Here is a 21909-nt window from a genome sequence, read left to right as displayed (position 1 = left end):
CTCATCCAATATCACTCATAATATGAATACCAGATGCGAGCAGGTAATATGATTTCAGCCCACAAACTCTGTTACCTTTCAATACACAATTTTACAGTGGTTCTTTAATGTACATATTCTTCTTTAATATCTCCACACTTTAATTATGGAATTTTGGCGTGGGGAAATGCAATCAATTTACTATTAGATTCCCTTCTTCGTATTCAAAAGCGTGCAATAAGAATTATAAACCACGCCGGATATTTTGCTCATACCAACTGTTTTTTTCATCAAAACAGAATTCTGAAAATTCCAGACCTATTTTATCATAATCTTGGAATTTTCATGTATAAACTAACAACTAATGAATTACCATCTGTTTTTATTCACATGTTCAAAAGAAATCGCTCTATTCATTGCTACCCCACTCGTCAGAGTGACTCTTATCACCTTCCCCGTACTCGCACTATTTTTGCAAAGAAAACAATTATGTTTACTGGACCCAGATACTGGAATGACCTCCCTCAAGATATTACTTCTTCCTTATCCTTATTCACCTTCAAACGCAAACTAAAACGGCTATTACTTAGTGGATACACACTACCCGGCTCTTAGCAACATTCTTTTTTTTAATACCCCCAGTCTTTTGTCTTTGTCTGCAGCTCCAAGTTATTTAACGATACCATTATAGCACTTTTTTTTGTGTGTGTGTGTAAACACGGCGAAATATGTACAGTCTCGTTTAAGCGATACTAAAGTATTCATGTGGTTCGATAGTTCGTTTTTAATACTGATTTTGCACTGGTACAATTTAAGTTGGTCGAGATAAACATGTCCGTTCTCCGTATAATTTCACGCCTATAAATTCGGGAACCTACAGTTTTTACAAGCATCATTGCTTTTATGTAGGCCCCATCATATTTCTGACATTTATTTGTGATATCCTCAGATGATAACGACCATTTATATTTGTGTGTAATGTTTGTTTGTCTTCTTTTTTTCAAACATAAGATATGGTTGTATATATTTTGTACTTTTGTTTTATTGTCAATCATTTTGTAATCCCATCACTGAGAAAGTGGAAATATGAAATAAACTTGAAACTTGAAACATTCAGATTAATTCATGCTATATTTGCAAAAGTCACCCTTAACAACCTAATACAAAGCTTGCCAGAGACTTGCCCCACCTAGCAACAACTAAGTGAATTCCTGCCTATGGAACTTAATGGGAGGGAGCAGGTGAATGAAATGCTTTTTTATTAAGCTGCAAGAAAAGAACCATCCATACATGTATAGTAATAAATTACAGAAATGGTCAATCTTTCTACTTGTATTGCAGGTGTAAACAATCCATATCACATCCCCGTACATTATCACAAGTGATCCATTTGTAATGCTGCACCCAAACCTCATCAAACTCCTATAAAAAAAAAGCCTGCATACATGTCTTTAAAATGCCGGGAGCTTCAATGAAGGACTTCAATTTCTTCATATATGTGTAGATACACTTTTCACACAAATCACATGGATGCACACATACAAAACTCAGGGTTTCTGTGAAGGATGCTGTTGCATCTGTATGAATTCAAGTAAGACAGATAACTTACTGTAGTTGTTGTGTTTTTTACACAGACAGAAATACATACATACACACCACACACACAGAATACTCTACTCATTTTGATTCAAGAGATACATCCTTGCCCTTCACATACTTGCTTTTACTCATCTCATTGTTTTCTTTCCTTTTTTTTTAAAGGCAGGAACTTACATGAAGGTGTCAAAGCGTGTGGCAATCCTGCCCAGCAGCCGACAGCTCGCAAGCCGTGATTGGACAGACTGCGCCAGCTGACCCTTTGACAGTGCGACAGGCAAGATCTGATGGTGGAGAGGAGAGATGAGAGAAAGGGCGTCGGTGTGAGTAAGGGATGGGGTGATATGAAGTCACACCATGACTGTCATGGTAAACGCTACGGGCAACATGTGTAAGTAGTGACTGCATGTCTTGGGATGACTTTGCATTAAAACAAGCAAACATCCTATTCCACAACAAAATGACTCGAATTAAGGTAGAAAAATATTCAACATGGATGAACTGGCTTTGTCACCTGTATGGAAACTAGCAGCTGCTCTGAAGACAGTTTTCCTTCTTTTTTGTTCACCCACACACAAATTTGTCACTTGTAATCACTGACAGTGTCATTTTAGTCAAAATCATGAAAGCTCATGCCAACTATAAGTCTTCTCTCCATGCAATAAACCATAGGTATATTTTCATGTTTCAATCATATTTATAAAATGGGTTCAAGAATGTAGCCAATAGGAAGCGCTGAAATGAGTCGGGTGTGCTTCCTTTATTCTAGTCCCATTGCACTGCGTGTTAAATCCTATTGCCGATCGTCTGTGCGGGCGGCGGCTCCTTTGAATTGCATGTGATTGCATGCATACGCGCTGTCAATCCTGTAAACAACTTCTAGTTCGGGCTGCCGGCCTTTCTTCCTGTGCATACTGTAGTAACATGTGTGGCGTACGTATACTCTACTTACGTACACTTTGTACAGTACAGTAGACCAAGCGTTGTGGGACCGGACGCGTACATGGAGTCACTTTTTAATTCTCACGCCGTTTTCAGAGTATGTTGTCTAGTAGGCCTATGTGAGGAGTCTATATCAAGTCTTTAAGGTAAAGGGTGCATATTCTATGTATTAAATAAGTAAGTTTTCATGCGGGAACTTAAGTGTCCGGAAACCCAATCCCCCATCATACTTATACTGTATGTGCGGGATTTCCGAGTGCGACGTGCGTAAATGTTTGGGACGAACATCTTCGGACGTCTTGACCCACAAAGGTACGTGAAAAACGCTGAAAAATGCTGTTAGTTTTCGAATTTTCGACCCATTTTATAAAACAAATGATGCACAGGATTATTTCGTGGCGTTAGTGGAGGCGTAGCTCACTCTCGGGTATTTACAATGTAGTGCAACATGCACTCGGCTTCGCCTCGTGCATGTTTCACAATTGTAAATACCCTCGAGTGCACTATACGCCTACACTAACGCACTCTATCCTGTGCATCATTTGTATAGCACTGTTACAGAATGCAAATATCAAGTTAACAAGAGGCTCATAATACAAACTAAAAAGAAAGGCACTGTGTCACTTACATCTTTCTTGAGAACTTCTTTGGGGAGATGAACAATGACTTGGAGAAGAACATCTAGCCAGGATTCTGAGATGTCTATGAAATGTAGAGGGAAAAGAAAAATCATAATCATGATAGCAATACCAACAACATAAAAAGTTTGGCATGATGAATGTTTACAACAATCTAATCCCTCAATTTCTTTCAAACATAGTGGTTATCTGTGTCTACTTTAAAACACTTTATACTTGTTAGTACAATGATGCAACTCAATACAGTCTGCACTGTTCCTCTGCAGTGCATGTACTTATTCAGATTGGTAATTTATTACTCATCTTATCAAATATAAAAATTCTTTTTGCATTGCAGTTGAAGACCTCTGAGAAACTCTACAGTTTAGTGTAAGCTTTCTCCAGTACAGAAACTACCATTTGTGTGGAAACTATCATTTCCACACAAAAGGTGGAATCCTGATCATCACTGCATAAAATATTCAGACTGTGCAATAACCACGTACAATACCCGCATTCACAAGCTGAAGCTCCCATAAATCACAACTGATAAAGATGATCAATCGACACAAATCAGAGCTATTTATGGAATGTTTCCTCTCCCTCCCCCCCCCCAACTCTTCACCATGTAGTCTCAACATTAGAGTGATCAGCATCTCACATTCCTGCAAATTATGAAAGTAGCATGCTTCTTTTTTTTATATATATTTCAGCAGACAGTACCATATAATTGATACATGTTGAACTATACTTGAATTCTCCTTTGTTTGTTTGTTTTTTATATCCTCCCTCTGTAACTTCTGCTTTGTATGTTTCAACTAGGGAAAAAAATGACTGGTAGTCATCATGAAAACAGGGTCTGCAAAGTCAAGGCTACTTATGTATGCAGTAGTAGCAATTTTTATCTGGGCTCACCTGGGTCTCTGTTATCTGCATTCTGCAGGATGGTCTGCAGAAAAGTCTGGGCATAGGTGAGGTGCGGCACTGACTGCTCCTCTGCAATCTTGATAAACGACGCCGTGGCTGCGTCCTGTAAGTCTTGATTGCCCAAGTGCAGGACATCCTGGCATAGCAAACAAACAAACAAACAAACAAAAATCAAACATTGAAGATCATCATGCATTGCTACTTTGACAAGATGTACAGCAGGTATGAATGTATGAAGTCTTAATAAAGGCATGTCTAATTTGACAAATCTGTACCGCATGGTCCTACTTGTTACCAGAGCTCTGATGTTGTGTAACTATGAAGGTATGAACCAGCTAAGTTTAAAAAAAAAAAAAAAATGGTCAAACTGCTTTTAGATCCAGTAGCGTGGGAATATCACAGAGCTGGAAGGCTGGCCCTGCTCAGATATATGCAAGAAACCCCGTAACAAATTGTACACATCTTTATCACTGATCTCTATGCAAGTACCAAAGTACAAACACAGTCGAAGAATCGACTGGAGTCATAGTGTATGCCGCCAAAGCCTCTTCACTGCTATGGCAGAGGTGAGCTGCTTTAAATGCGTGCTGTATCGTCATGTCCGCGAAATTAAAAATATGAAAAATTGATCTTACCCTGCCGAGCATGAAAAAAAGAAAAAAACCTGCATGAATATTTCTACTTTTACAGTACGAAATTATTTGCTGTAGTTTCAAGTCTGTGGTCAATAACAATACTGTATAAGTGATAATTTTCACGATATTGAAATTGTCCTGCATTTCGAGCAACAAGAAACTAGTGCAAAAATAAAAGCACGAAAATATTTTTGCATGCCATATGTTTCTGTGGAATTAAAAAACAAGCAAAACTCATCCTACCCGGCTGAGCAAACACACACACACACAAAATTAATCACGCGAAAATCTCCACTTTTACAGTAGCTGCCTGCATGGATACATCTCTGCATAGTTTTATCTTCTGTTCTAAGATCTTGTGTCATAAACCAGATAGCGAGAAAGGTCGGGAGTGTATTGTTTGACCATTATGTGAGATAATCTCCTTAGCAGCCCAATGTGCTCATAAACCTCATAACAATCATGTGGTGAAGGGAGGTGAAGCAATTAAATCAAACAATAAGAGATCAACGAAATGCACATCGATGAAAGCTTCAGGCCGGCATGAACTCTTTAGACGGGGTGTGGAATCACTTGAATCGGCATGTTTGGTTAATAGTGGGTATGACAGATGGTTCAAAGGCCATACTTTATGTGAGTGAGAAACAAACAGAAAATGCAATGACTGTGTCAATAAGAATTGTCATGACCTACTAAAGCAATCAGGAGTAAACGTATCTTAGCATTATGCAGTTACGGTACACTGATGAAAGTACATGTAGGCCTATTTAACTATATAATGATTTCTTTTAAATCAACTGCCCGTTTACATAATGTTTCAATTACTGTATTTTTTCTTTTTCATTACCATACTGTAAAACACGATATATTTGCGGATGAAAATTTCGCGAATTGGAGCTGACGGCCTTTCTCGCAGCATGAAATGTTCACAATTTGCCACTGGCATCAAATGCATATTATGTAGGCAAGAACTTTTGCATGCATTTCAATTTCGCGAATGTTGCTGCTCGCCAAATTAAAATGCAAGCAAACATTTGTTTTACAGTATTTGAATAAAATGAAAAATTAAACAATCCTCATTTCTATGGAGCACCTGTGCAAATATATAAATTACATAAATTAACTGTTCACTATGACAAAGTAGATCATGATCTGTACTATGGTAAGCAAATAATCAACATTGGTGAAGGTAATGGGACAAACTACATTGTATCGCTTCCGAGGCGATCTGGATGTCGCTATCTTTCCAAAGTGCAGCTGAGGAAAGATAGCGTACATATTCAGATTGCCGAGGAAGTGATAGTTTGTCTCATTGCCTGAAACTAAAAGTTGATTATTTGCTTTATATTCCACATCTAGGGTCCTAGATATTCCCATTTTATTCCACATCTCAAACCGTTTTAGCTGTCTTTAGGTCTCCTTAGGGTTTAGGCTACGTAGTTTACTTTAGACGTATGCGCGTAGATGACAAAACAATGAATTTGCTCCGCACACCACGCGGCATCGAAATAAAAGTGCGTTGCAATGTGGACTATAAAGTGACCTAGTTAGTAGTAAATGATAGTCCACAGTGCAACGCACTTTTATTTCGCGCATACTCATCTCGCGTTAGGACTGTACTGACTGAAGAGACCAGTGAAAAAAAAGGACTATCAACATTGTAAAAAAGTGTAACAAACTTTTCTTCTCAGGTGATGTGATGGGCAAAACTATGCTTTATCACGTGATCAGCTCTTGACCAATCCTATACATTGTAGCAAGATTCTTAGTATGTCGAATATAATATATTCTATCATTCTTCTCTGTGTATATCCCAGCCACTCTCCTCTCAACGATATGTAAGGCAACCCTCTTACTACGCTTACAGTTACACGACAAATCAATTTGCAACTTACCATCTGAAAAGAAGCATGGTTCTTCACAAGTTATTAACTACTCTATACTGTACAGCAAGATATATTCGCAGCATGAAATTTTCACGAATGAATTGGAGCCATCGGCCTCTTTCGCACATGAAATTTTCATGAATAGCCACGGGCATTCAATGCATAGTGTAGACAAGAACTTTTGAATGCATTTGAATTTTGTGAATCTTGGCTCTCGCAAAATTCAAATGCATGCAAATAGTCTATGTTGACAGCCAATACCTATTGAATGGCAATAGGTCTATTTACGTATGTGTGAAGCATCATCACTAAACCCTGTGCCAATCATACATGTATGTTCACAATGTCAGACACAACATTTATAAGCTGTTTTTGAGATATATGTACACACCCTGGAGTATACAAATGGTTATCTGTGGATGTCTTAAACTTGCTTTGTGTATGAGACTTTTGGTATTTGTTGTTTTGCATATATAACTCACTTGTTTCTACTGAAACGGGCTGGCTATACCCGATGGAAGAAGGAAAGGGTTGGAGAGCATGTTACTTATTACTTCCTGCTAAGGACAACCTCACCCCAGCCGTCAAACATTCTTCACATTCCCGGCGGAATTAGCCAACCCTGATGGGCTGGCTAAACCCCATGATGACATAAAATATCATGTGCAAGCAACACATAGGAGCGTATTATTGGATCTGCTAAATCCTAATCTTTTCATGTGGTGAACATGCTGTGCACAAACATATAGTGTGCTACGCAGTCATGTGAATGCAAAATTCTTTTGCACCGATCTTTTCAGGGAGCAACTCCACACTAAATTTGTAGTTTCAACCTCTCACCTTTAATAAATACACACACAAAAAAAAAAAACTATTCAAAACATACCAGCAATCATTCACATGATTGCAAAATGAGCCAGGTCCATGCTTGATAAAATATGATTATTTGGACATCAACTCAAACATCACTAATACCTGCATTTAGAACTCCATCAATAGGACTTATTAGAATATTGGTCTTCATGAAAATTTATTTGTACACAAGATATGATCAAAGCCTAATTCCAGGGCCCTGTTCTAGGAAGAGTTAAAACTGATTATATAGTTGATTTCAACTGTAAGTCGATGGCAGCCTGTGTGGTAAGGAAATCTAAAATTGATTTAATCTTCTGATTTAAAAACGGGGCCCAGACCTGTTTTTGTTGTTTGTGTCGTCTTGCACCAAAGGGTAAATACATGCAAGCAATAAAAAGTTCTCCATTAGAGCAAACATAATCTTCATGCTTTTTTATATGCAATGCTTGCATTGATTGGCTAATATTTTGTTTTTCTGTTGTTGTTTTTTTTTCTGTGTGTGTCCTAAGATGAAGGGTGAGAGGTCATAGCATGGAAGTAAATTTCTGGAGAAAATGTCATGGGATATCACAGAAGCTTCCATGAAGCGATAGATGACACCGTCCTCTTGAGCGATGAGTATGACCTACCCTGACTTTTGGCACCACCCTGCGCATGGCATCCACATTGTTGTCACGTAGGAGGTTGGGTAGGTTCTGGATGACACTGATCCTCTGTACTTCTTGTCCAGAGCTATGGGGGGACGAGATTTTAAACAGGAACAATAATCAACAAACTAGAAATGTCGCTATGGCGACTGGTATGCCTCCGCCATAATGCAGTGTTCTCCTAATAGGTCTATAGTACATGTGGACAATGTGTGATTACATTTTCAAAAAATTGGCAAAATATCAAAATGACATGTTTGTCACAAATGTATTGAATGTTTACCTTCCTTGACCTATGTTTAATTGGATGAATAGGAGAGCATGTATTTGGGGATTTAAGAACTTTAACTTGACTTTGACCATTTCATAAGTTTATGCACTGAGTAATTTTCAAGGTATGGAGAAAAAGCTCACTTTCTGTATTGAACAGTAAATTGTTATCATTTTCATCTGGCCTTTGATTTATAATAGAATCACTGTCAGGCAGAACATACATACATTCAGCGTGCACTAAGTTTCAAGATAACTTGAGCAACTTCCGAGATATGGAGAAAGAAGTACACTTGTAAGTTCAGCACTTTCACTTGATCTTTGACCTTTTGACCTTTGACCTTCTTGGCAAAAAAAAATCCCAGAGAATCTCTATTGGGTTATACATGCATACATCAAGTTAAAAAGAAAATAATCCTGCTGGCATTGCATAAATATAAGGAAAATAGTAACATTTTGAAGTATTTTCCTTGACCTTTGACCCCTGACCTTTGACCCCATGAACCCTAAATTCCCTAGATAACCACTGCCAGTCAGTAGATGCATATGTACTATGTTCCATGAAGATACCTTGAACAATTTCCAAGATACAGAGAAAAAAGTGAAATTTTAACATTTTACGTGACCTTTTGACCTTTTGACCTCATGACCCCAAACTTTCACCAGAGAATCTTAATTGGGTAATACATGTATACAGTAAGTTTCAAGAAAATATTTTGAGGTATTGCATAGATATGGGGAAAATAGTAAAATTTTAAGCATTTGACCTTGACCTTTTGACCTTTGACCATGAGCATGTGCACCCAAAAGTTGATAGGCACAACTTCACCCCCTAATACACATACATGCCAAGTTTCATTAGGATACGTCAAAAGGTTTTGGTAGTTACCCTGTCCACAAAATTCATTACGGACGGACGGAAGGACGGACGGACGGACGGACGGACGGACGGACGGACGGACGGAAGGACGGACGGACGGACGGACGGACGGACAACCCGAAAACATAATGCCTCCGGCACCACTTCGTGGCGGAGGCATAAAAACCAATATGTGGACAGCTGCTTGGAATGCACAATTAACAAAAATATAGAAAAAACATTTGATAAGTTCTTCAGATTTTGATAATGATAAAGGGTACGTCTTAAATTTGACAATCGATAATGATATTGACCGATACACATCTGTGGTCAGTTCTTGGGCTTGTTCTGCAGCTGAACAACTCTGTGAACATGAAAAGTACAGGCAGTAAAATGGTTGTGTCAGCACTCAATCATCTGATCAACACCTCAGTGTTATCCATGTGTGCAGGTCAGGTATTCAACAATGTTTTTCTACCCCTCCTTCCCCCCTCCCCCCCCCCCCCCAAAAAAAAAAAAAAAAACGAGAGAGAGAAAAAAAAATATATATATATCATTCTGATCAGATGCCAAACATTACATTTTGAATAGAAGTAGCTGAGAAATTGAACTAAACAAACTTATAGATGAAAATTCATCTCTCATAACCTGTCATTCGCAATCTGTTCAGACCCATATTTGTACACTATGTGATAGCTCTTTAACCATCTTTAGATCATGAACTACATTGTAACCCCCCTTCCACAAACACACACACACACACACACACACACACAAACACACACACAAACAAACATGTCAGAAACAAGATGAGCTGCAGAACAGCGAGGTCTACAATCATATATAATGAAAGAATACCATAATTATATACACATGGCATAATCACAATGCTATTGAAGGCAAAGTAGAACCAGCTAGCAGCTAGAGACCATGGAAATCAACAGTGTTCAGTAACAGAGAAAGAGAAGAGATGAATGCACTGTAGAAATAGTCTGCATAAATTACTGCGATGTCGTACAGTTAACTTAGTGTTTTCATTGCATTCCAGATTAGCAAGCTACATGTTTTGTAGTTCTACCTAGAAAAAAAATCAACAAAACAACACAAACACACAAAGAAATCAGAAGTCTGGTTCTTCCACGTATCTCCACTTCTGTCAACTGTGATTACTCAACCAAATTACTGTGTACATGTTTGTATGTCTGCAGAGTTCAATACAGGGCTTCCAACACGACCCGAAGCCAGTGAAATGTAGATCCTGATAGAATACATGATGCATCAATCATGGATTTCCAGGCACCAAATACGAGAAGGGTTTGCTGTTTGAACGTGTCACAAGCACAGAAATGACAACTGTAATGACAGTGTAAGAGCACAGGTTAAGGCAAGCAAGTCTTGAAATAAACCTAGTCCTGACACGCTTGACTTCATTATACATAATTTCTTTCATTGACACAAATCAATGCCTTTACACACTAAGTTGTACTGTCGTAAGCATTTTGTACTTAGGACTATAACTTTTAGAACTAGTAAATCCTGTATATGACATCACTCTCAATAAGGATATCAACAGAGCTGCTAATGATAATTTCCAGATTGGAATTGGGATATCACTGCGACAAAGTTAAATTTGTTAATTTTTGGTACCTAATTTGCTTGACAAACACAGCTTTCCCTCTCCCATACAAGTAATACAAGTATAGGTGTATTTACATTGCAAAATACATGTAGCTGGACTGGGAAAGCCAGACTTTTTCACAGTACACTGTACCAGTTACATTGAAAAAAGAAAAAAGAAAAACGAAACGCTCATGTGTTTTGGCAGGAAATGAACATGTACATGTATGGGAAAGAACAGATTATTCATGTTTTTTGGTGAGTAGGGCGCATGTGTCACCTTGCTGAGCTGTCTGTGAGTGTAGATAGGTAGGCAGAAGATTTCAAGCACCAAAGGCAGATGTCACATGACCAAAATCCGGAATCAAACTGTGGAATGTAACTACTTCTGATGAGTGTTTTTTAATTCTATTTTTTAATCTTTGCTCACAAAATGGTTGTTGCTTAGCAACTTCCACTAAAAAAGCAAAAATTGTTTTTCAATAGTGTGTAATGGGGCATAAATACTATGATGACTAAAAACATTGAATTAAGAACTGTATTGAAAGCAAAACTGTTTCCCTTCGTTCTCTGGTAAAATTGTCACATACGAATGTACACTTTCAGAGTCTGGTTAACATGAACTCCAATATCATGGTTCAAAGTGAATGTAAAGCTGTGAATATTGAAGCTACTGTCTTCACTTCATTTAAATTTGTAGTCATTGTTGAATACACTTGTTATACAATAATATATGTAGGCCGACGGTGTAGTGAAATTTTGTACCAGACAGAGTACTGGTTACTGTTACATTCACTTACCAAACAATTCTTGCTAAAAATCATTGTTTAACATTTCAGAACTACTCTTCCATAGAAAGCACAAGCATTTTGTATGGGTCATCATTGACTGGGTAAAACTTCCAGTTCTCATATTTCAGCATTTACCTTTTGAAAAGCTGACTGTGTTCAAACATACTCATTCAAGTAACCATGCAGTGGTCATTGATAAAGATTATATGTGAAGTACACTGTAGGCGTGTTCAGAACTAGAATGACTGCACCATGCATTGTGCACATCAAAATACTTAATAAAGTCATGTGGCTGGATTGCCATCATGAAGGGAAAAAATCACAGGATTTTAACAAAAAAAGGGGGGTTTGTGAACATCAAACGTCTCAAGATGATACTGTACACGTATGTAAGGTGCTATAGTTCAAGAAATGTTATTGAGTAAAAGATCTTCTGAAGTCTACCAACAAATGTCTTTCTTACAAGCTTTCATTCAAATTGTGAAGACCTGTATCTCAAAACAATCGCTACTACAGTGTACCTATGGGAGATACAGGCCCATTCTCTTTGACTAAGAGTGACGAAAATTGTACATGTGTACATGTGTACATTATGCACTGTTTTGTGAGAAATTCCCATTAATAGAACATAGCATGCCAGTATCAAAGTGGCCCTTCCCAGGACCCAACATGAATGTTTCTGTGTACATAGCCACGACAATGGGGCTACCAGGCATTGGGGTAACACACTTCGACTGGCTGCAGACCGAACCTCCGCTCCAGTCAAGTGCCATTGTTGCATCGCCATTATGCCCACAGGTAGAGGCTGCGTATTGATTATTGAAGCCAGGGCGCGAACAATAAGATTGCTCTCCACTCAATGACGCTCCCTTTCTAAACAAATTTTGACGCTCTGCTGATGCCAAAGAATGCTCCCCAGTAATAGTGCTGCCTCGCGCCACGCTGAATGTCCAACCTTAAGCCTACATTCCAGCCTCAATGGTACGAGGACACTAAACCTGGGCCCTATCCACCAACGATGAAAATTTGAAACATGACATTTTCACAGAGCAGAATATCACTCAAACGCATCTTCCTTCACATTTTACATACTGTACATTACGAAGATATCTGTGCAGTGCAATTTCTCCACAAAAGTTTCAAGCGATACAGTGCTAATCTTGAAATCTGACACAAATTTTTCAATGCATCAAATATCAATTATGAAGAGATCAAACTCTAAGTACTAATAGTGAATAGCACAAAGTCTCATCTCTCTCTCTTACCCAGAACTGGTCACTGAAAATGAAGTGAAACCACTTCCAAGATTATGTCTGATCACCAGCAAAATTTGTATCACTCAACTGACAGCAGAATACTACACTTGTAGTATACACTTCCATGCAATCCTCTGGAGTCTGTACACAAGTGATAAATATCACTTGAGGTAATTCATTGATTTACATAACCACATTGATTAGAAAATGTCACTTCACACAACCATCATTTCCCGAAGTAAGGATAAAACAGACTGGAATAATTTTGAAAATGTTTTGGGAAACATGAAACATGAACAGTGATTAAAAACTGAACCAACCACATACAGTACTCTCTGATGCCCTACACACAGGCCTACATGTATGTCACACAGACTGACTTCACTAGGTATTAAAGTTCTATGAAAACCACAATAACATACAAAGACCAAACGCATCAATTGTCAAAAAGCCAAATACACATGTAAGCCAAACACATTAACTTATTGACAGTCAATATCCAAAGTAAAGTCCTTTGCTACTACCCTAATCTCACCATAAGGTTTTGAAAATAAGATCTACGCTTTTCAGTAGAGTGCCTTGTGTCCTTGGATGAGGTACTGAAACAAATCAATATATCTCGATTTGAGTCATCCGCATATTGTCCGAGACCCATGTTGGCTTTGAAGGGAATAACAACCTTTTCCCGCTAGAACAATGCAACATGCATACTAAACATGCTCTCCTACTCACGCACAAATACAACAGTCCAATACAACATAGTGCATACAACCCATGGGTGCTATAAGTTTGTGTCTTTGAGGGAGTCTCACCAACCCCAAATAAAACATGAAGTAAAACAAACTTAAAGCAAAAAAAAAAAAAAACAGTTTCCATTGCAAATAGAATCAGTCCTGGTTGTAAAATATATGCCACTTAATCACATCTGAACAGTCCAGCAGGACAACATTTGTTCAATACTTGACTATTGCACTTGATGTTTATCAAAAGGTAGTTTATGGTTTTATGGCTCTACTCATGAATTCATGTAAACCATATCTGAGCAAAGAGGGGGGAAGATTCCACAGGCCACAATCTTCTTTCCATAGTACATGAACTCCTTTCAAACATTCATTCTGACAGTAAACCTTTAATGTAAGCCCTAGCACATTCTGACTACACTACACACAGAATTAAGTTTCTGCTACTAGTGTATTATTTTGGCATAGATCACTGTGTACCAAGCATTGCTAAGGTCTTTTTGTAAGATGCATTAGGTATGGCATAATTTCCCCTGATTTTAGCATGGTGCAACACAACATCCATTTTATGAACCTATAATCCCTCCTCTATGTGCCAGGGAGCTTGTGCAAACATGGTTCTGTTTGGGTTGGCGTTAGCACTTACTCGTTACTTAAAGGTATGTATCAATGCAAAGGACCTCACTCATGATTCACACAAAAAGGTGCAATGCTCATGACCCCCCACCAAAAAAGGCATATCATGCCGAAATGAAAGTGGCTGGTCTTCAATCTAATGTTCATCATAATCTTGTAGGGTAGCACACATTAAATCAAATAGAAGAAATGACAACGAATCTACGTGCCCAATGAAAGAGTTTAAAGGTCCTATTTATCTTTGGGAGCAGTGATTTTAAAAATGTTAAAGATATCACATTTGATGCATAATATGTGTAGGTCTGTTGTATCACAAAACATAACATATACATTTTTTGCAATAAAGCCTACGATATAAGGAGATATCAGTATTTTTCTCATTAAACCGTAATGCTAGACGGTTTAGTCTGGAAACATTTTTATTACGGCTATTGTTCACATTGTGTGTTTTAACAATACTTAGCATCGATTATACGGATTCAAATTTTTACAGTGGTTGTTTCTATCCCTATTAAAACTAACATTTTAGAACTACTTTAAAGCACTAATGTTGGGTTTTTGTTTCTTCTGCAAATGGTAAATTATGTCTTTAACAGCCCTTATTCACAATGGCATTTCATGGATGACTAGAATTAACTATGCAGGTTAAATAACATCCACTCCACAGACATGCCATGCACACTGTCCTCACTCCACGACCAAATAATGTTCATATTTCCAATCATGAAAGTTCAAATGTAGGGCCTACATGTATGCTGAGGTGAGGTGACTGAGGGGATCATGGAACTCAAAGAAATATCAAATTCTTTAATCCAAAAAGTGAACAGTTACTACTAGTCGAGGTTCTCAGAATGGTGTGTCACTGGGTGGGGATTCAATCCAGTTACATCCAGAGTATTATGTGTGATGTTGAGAGGAAGTCTAGTACCCCTCAGCCTTCCAAGAAATCTTACATTCATGACCTTTTTGTTCCTGCCTTAAACTTAAAGAGCAATAGCACCCTAAATCTATGCCGACTCTGATAAATTTTGTTATCAATGAGTAAAATCAAGCAAACAAAATGCTAGTGACAGTAATCAGACACAGAATTAAAACGTTTCATATTCCGCCAAATAATCATAATGGTAGCACCCAACATGCAAAGTAGAAGAGAAGCTGATGTCATCCCCTTACAACTTTTCCAATTTGGTATGGATTTTACAAAATCATATATAACTTTTTCCTCAATAACTTAGTAATAATCATAAGTATTTTCACCAATTGAAATCATAATTAACAAATACAATTCAATTTGAAGATGAAATGTTTGTGTTTTATTTCATTACAAAAAGCATCATTTACTAATTTGAGATATTATTAGAGTGCAGGGTAAAATGGAAAATTTTCTTAGGACCTATCTACCCTGTGTAATTTTTTGCAATATGACTGTTTAATATACATTTGTGAAAACCGAGGTTCTTGATAAACATCTCAGAGCTAAATTATGCTATCAGTATATCATGGTAGTTTAGTACTGAATTCGACCATTCTGTTTGTGTAGATCTACTCCATTTATTAAAGCTAACTTTAATGCAATGCAGAGTAGAATACATGTACAATGTAGGACTCATCTCAACAGGATACACCATATACATGTAGTAACTATCTCACATCAATTCAATCTATTTTTCCTGAATAAATAGAAGAAAAAAATCAAATATCTTGGCCACAGCTTTGGTGGCAAGCGATTTTTTAAACTCATGAAAAGTTTTGATGAGCAGCTTGGGAATTTTGGTTGATAACAACCTGGGGACACAAGAGTCTCATTAAGTAGTGACATTTAACAGTGAGGTCAAGCTTTCACCATGCTCCTACAGAAATATATCAGGATGAGTTATCCAGGAACATAATCAGGGCTCAACGTTAGTGGTGGCCTGTGGCCACTAGGACTTGGTGTTGGGTCACCAAATTTATTTTTGGTGGCAAATCGGGCAACTACGATTCAAAATGGATTGTAACTTTTGTTTTTATTTTGGGCCACTTATATCTTTCAAAATTTCAGAGTTAACGATTTTAGGGCCCCAAATGTAAATGATGCTCTCTTCCTCAACTTGCTTAATTCTAAAACTACAATGTTCTTCATATGCACAGGCCTATGAAAGCAGATTTTCAAATTGCTGCAGAACACTTGCCCAAGCATTACTTGCCCAAAAGAAGAAATAGTAGGGCAGATATGTGAAAAAGATGCTCACATCCGGCGGAAAGTTTGAAATTTTACATGTGGTAGAATATAGGGGTATTTTGGAGCGCTGATTTCAAATATTGCCGGATCCAAGAGATCTGGCCACGGGGTCGGCCGCCATTTTGAATTCCAATATGGCCGCCGTCAATGATCCCTATCTTCAATTCTGAATGACATTAGTTAAGCCATTGGAATTTGATACATGAAAGCATTGTGATATGATGACTTCAATAACAGTCTTATTTGATATGTCTGACAAGCTGCACGGCAGCCAATTTGAATTTTATACATAGTTGCCATGTTGGAGTGTTGAAAATCTCTATCTCGGGTTTGTAAATTAGGCTACCTGATTGAGCGCGTGTTTGTAACTGATTGAGTGCGCGCTGCTGTATTTACATTGTGACGTCAGTGAAAGGTGCATTATGCTTCCTTTTTGCTGCACTTTTTGACATGCCCGTGAATGTTAGTCGTGGTGTTTGTCTTTGTAGCCACATTGGAATTTAAAATAGCAGGCATTGCGTTTGCCAGACACATCACATAAGTTAATATTTTAACCCAGTATGTTAAAATACTTGTTTACACCTAATTTCAGCGTCACTCACCACTTAGAAATCGAGATAGGGATTTTGAATATTTCGTCGAGGCGGCCATATTGGAATTCAAAATGGCGGCCATTTGATGTTTGTCAGACACTTCAAATCAATCTGTCATTGGATTCAATATGTCCAAACGCTCATGTGTACCAAATTTTGGTGCCACAGGTCATTCAGAAGTGAAGATAGGGATCTTTAAATTTGTTTTGTGATGGCCGCCATATTGGAATTCAAAATGGCGGCCGACCCCGTGGTAAGATCTCTTGGATCCGGCAATATTTGAAATCAGCGCCCCAAAATACCCCAATATGCAAAATTTCATACTTTACGCTGGATGTGAGCATCTCGACCAAATTTTGTTACATACACAATGTACAATCGTATCTGCCCTACTAAAAGACCAAAAATAACAAATTGTTCAAGAAAATCACAAAGTCAAGAGCATATTGGGAACACAATCATTTGAATGAACACTACACATTGATTTTACATGCTCAAACACATTGGAGCAACAAACTTGGTTTGATCAAGTGTTTGTCTTGCATTGCAATGGGGCTTCTTCACTAAGTATTGGGAAAATGCAGAAATGAAATAAAAGTGTATTGCATCACTAAACAGTCATTATCTTTGGGTTTCCGTTTGGTTGACTTTGTATGTTTGTGGGGGGGGGGAGTGAAAAGAAGGTGGTTTCATACCTTTTTGTTAGCCCAATTTGTGCAAGCATTTTTTCTCATTGCTCCAAACACTTGCTTGACTTTGAAATGAGGTACAAATATCAATCATTTGATTGAGTTACAAAGAAACCCTATTGATCCATTGATTTGCAGATCTTTAAAGGACAAGTCCACCTTTATAATATGAGAGAATGCAGCAATATCAGTAGAACACATCAGTAAAAGTTTGAGGAAAATTGGACAATCTGTTCAAAAGTATCTGTGCAGTCACTGCTGGAAGAGAAGACTACTAAAGTGTATGATGTCACATGCGTACACACTATATAAGGAAAATAAAAAGAGAATTTCACAAAACTTTACTTTTTGAATAAAGTGCACATTTCTTCCACTTGCTACTGACGTATGTTAAGGGTAATATTATTCCCCCTGCTTTCTGAAAGAGACAAATGGAAATATGTTGAATTTTCTTTATTCTTTCTTTATATCATTGTATTCATGTGACATCACAAGCTACAGTAGTCTTTTCATCCAGCCGTGAAGGAGCAGAAACTTCAAAAATTCATAACTTTTTAACAGACTGTCCGATTTTGCTCAAACTCTCACTGATGTGTTCTACTAATATTGCTTCATTCACTCAACCCACATGTCTATGAAGGTGATGCTGTATCAAAATGTACTCTCACCTGAGCAGAAATACCGCTCTATCAATATCTCCGAGTTGTTCATCGACTGTCAAGCTTTCTATTTCTTCAGCAGTCTGAAAAAGACAAGAAATAAGGATAAAGTTTATCTATGAACAAAATACCAGCCATACAAGTGGTACATCAGGCAGGCCTCCAGAGTCCACTATGATAAATTCACTCAAACTTCTGAAGTTCAGGGCACACAGAGCTGTGCACAGCTTCATCTACAACTTCAGCAGCTACTAGCACTGCAGTGGCAGTATGATAAATACAATGTATGACAAAATCTTGAAACACCAGCAGCTATAGTAGTGGTGGTAAATGTATCATTGTCAGTGGGCATGACCCTGAATGAGTACATGATGTAAATAACTAGCATGTTTTAGTTCACAGCAAAGATTGGGTCTTTGATATTGTATACTCTTACTGTAAACATGCCAAGTATGCACATGACATTTATAAAACATTGAAGTCTTTAGACTAATCATTCTAAAGCTTCATTATACTGTTTATTCTTGCATACCGGTAATGAATCATTCTATTTATTGATACAGTTGATGATTCAATACTAATTAATAATCTGAAATTGTCATACATGCACATACAATGTACGTATTAGACCTGCTCTTTGTACAGCCTTTACTAAATGTACATGTACAGTTGAACCTCTCTTATCCGGCCTCCCTTTATCCGGATCTCTCTATTATACAGACGCAATTTCATTTTTTTTTATACAATGTAATTACGGGAGGAAAGGGGGATTCCCCACTCCTTGAGAACTCCTACACAAACACACATGAATTACATATGTACATATACTTGACACAGTTCTTAATAATTATTTAGGTAAATCATCCCAAGAATTTATAAAAGAAAATGATTTCATTCTTGCAAACACGAACCTCTATTTTGGGGTCTGTTACTGAGTGTAACAATGAAAAGGTTGCAGTATACACATTACAACATGTGGTACTACAATGGGCTACATCAGTACATGTGTATGTACATGTATGTACATGATGTATAAAGCATTGAGTCTCCCGTATCCGGCCAAATCCCTTATCCGGATGAGCCCCGGTCCCGACTTGTCCGGATACGAGAGGTTCAACTGTATATCATACAGTATGTGTAGGTTCAAAGAGGTACATGTAATGATGTATGTTTCAATTATGAGCACTTTCTGACAAACACTATACTTCTACGAAGATACTCAGCAGGATCCATAAGTCAGGATGAACCGTATCAAATGATTGTATTAATAGCAGTTGATCCAGAAAGTCTTATCTCAACCTACTGCTTGTAAATTCTTTCCTACAAGACTGAATACAACTCCTGTACAATTTAGATTTAAGATTATTTGCCACAGGAATTTATACTTTGTTACTTAAACTAAAGGTTAAATGGATATGCTGTCATGTAAATACTTGGTAGAAATTCTAAGGATTGTCACACAAACTTTGATTATAAATTTGTTTTTGTTAACATTATCTTCTTCTGCTGGTATACTGAATTTGATCTTCTCTTTTACATATAATTTGGTGAATCTTTGCCAAACATATTCAATCCTATTCTTTGATATGTATTCACAGAATTATACATACCTGTACTATAACAACACACAAGTTAATCTACAGTGTAGGTGCAGCTCCACCCAAAATACTTTGCACAAGATGTATTTTAGGCTTCTTATTGTCAAATATATAATTAAAAATCAGGTTGGCAAATTGATATACTGATAATTCCCTACTGCTCCAATGCTGTACAATATGAACTCTCAATGGAAATTTCAGGATACAAGCATTCCTAAAAGAGTGCAGTCTTTCTGTTGAGCATTGAGTTATATTTCAAATGGGGCTCAGAAAATGTTTGGAGTGTAACAACTTACATCATAAAAATATTACATATCAACCCTAGCCATTTAATCTTGTAATCCCTCTCCCAAACACTTAACTTTGGTTGGATATACAGCGTGTATTCAACTTAAAGCATTACAAATCCACATTTCTTTTTTCTCCCAAAATTTTAGTGGCGCTCATGCTCATGGAGGAGGATACTATTCTAAAGCCAAGGAAGATCATTAGCCCAGCCCAGCAACAGGGTGTAATGGGTGCCGTGTAATGTATATTTGCACAATCAAGTGTACAAAATATGAAATGCATATCATTATCACAAAAATTACTGGTGTATTTCTCACAATTTGTTAGTCTAAATAAATTTACTGATTGTTAAGTGTTATGAATTTTACCTTCAAGCCACTTGTTATAGACTTCTCCAGTCCAAGGTCATTGAAACTATTTTCTAGTTCATCAATTTGGCCAGCACTCTCGCCCCAATCCATGATGAAAAAAATCCAATGTCAATACAGTGGTGACTCTTATTCTGTCTCCTGGCTTGACTTGACAGCTCTCTGACGTCTCCCACTCTCAGCTCTCTGCTCTGGTCTATTCTGGATGTGCACACAGCACGCGAGTAGTAAATAGATGGATGTGGAACTAGCCCTACAATAATGGTACCGTATATAAAGTTGCAGAAGTTAAAATACCGATACTCTGGAGAAAAAATACATACCGGTACATCAAGACTGATTAAAACATATTCCACGACAGAGAGGCAATTACAAGCCACTACGGCTCTACGCTAGCGTTACGCCATACGGAATCACGTCGTATGGTATCGCAAGCTGCAAGCCTCAAGCGAAGAAGGCTTCACTTGCACTTCGGGCTAGGTAGGCGCTAAGCTACAGTACAGAGAACAGCAGCCGCGAAGCGCAGGCGAGCGTACGTTATCTCGTTCCGATGCCCTTGGTTGGCCAATGTCAGCTGGAGAGCTCAGGCCGACCTCGAAATCCTGACGGAATTAACACAGCGCGCACTAGGTGATTTTCGATCCATAAGAATTCCTAAACCTCATACGCACGACATCGATGGTTATATCCACACGTGGAACCACTCTCATGCCATGACATACAGGGAAACAGCATTTCTTGGGATGAAATGATGAGGTCCTCAGCGTAGATCCACAGCTTTCTCACTACTCCGAGTACGACGACATAACGACCACACAAACAACTACGGTTGTGCAAATTCGTCGTATTCAATTACTATACACGTCCAATCACAAAACGGACGTAACCTAGATTAGTGCAAATCGTGAAAGTGTGCGGTGTCCGGCAACGTTGTTTTTATTTCTCTCCCCTCATTCCCCCTAAGCGCGATTTTACATTCGCATTATTAGAAAACATTATGCGAGAGATATCAAGTTATTTTAAAAGACTTTCAAACTGCTGGAAAATGTAGGTTGTGTGTAAAGTCAAAAAGAGAGATACAGAGGGAAAGACATTGCAATCAGAAAAGCGAGACGCATTGCGTGACTATGAGATGGCGCTATACATCTTTCGAGGTTACAAGATCGCGGCTTGAGCATGTCGAGAATCAAGCGAGCGGTCATAAAGCTTCTTTTTTTATGAGTACAGTTAGTGGGGAAAA

At 37.9% G+C, this 21909-nt stretch overlaps 1 protein-coding gene across 1 annotated transcript in view; it reads right to left on the bottom strand.

Moving 5' to 3' along the window:
• LOC139731539 (serine/threonine-protein phosphatase 4 regulatory subunit 4-like) overlaps window positions 1-21443 on the bottom strand; it is a 75812-nt gene extending 54369 nt beyond the window's left edge. Inside the window, exons 1-6 of the mRNA XM_071642422.1 lie at window positions 20670-21443; window positions 18425-18498; window positions 8067-8169; window positions 4050-4197; window positions 3146-3219; window positions 1753-1859 (exon numbers count right to left, since the gene is read on the bottom strand). Of these exons, the coding sequence (XP_071498523.1) occupies window positions 1753-1859; window positions 3146-3219; window positions 4050-4197; window positions 8067-8169; window positions 18425-18498; window positions 20670-20762 (599 nt within the window). The 5' untranslated portion in view covers window positions 20763-21443. The remainder of the gene's footprint in view (window positions 1-1752; window positions 1860-3145; window positions 3220-4049; window positions 4198-8066; window positions 8170-18424; window positions 18499-20669) is intronic.
• Between the last annotated feature and the right edge of the window lie 466 nt (window positions 21444-21909).

Source organism: Diadema antillarum, unplaced genomic scaffold (assembly GCF_040938485.1).
Source record: "Diadema antillarum isolate AM-2024a unplaced genomic scaffold, OU_Dant_1.0 seq00000377_RagTag, whole genome shotgun sequence".
Lineage (NCBI taxonomy): Eukaryota > Metazoa > Echinodermata > Echinoidea > Diadematoida > Diadematidae > Diadema > Diadema antillarum.
This window is presented reverse-complemented; position numbering and strand designations above follow the sequence as displayed.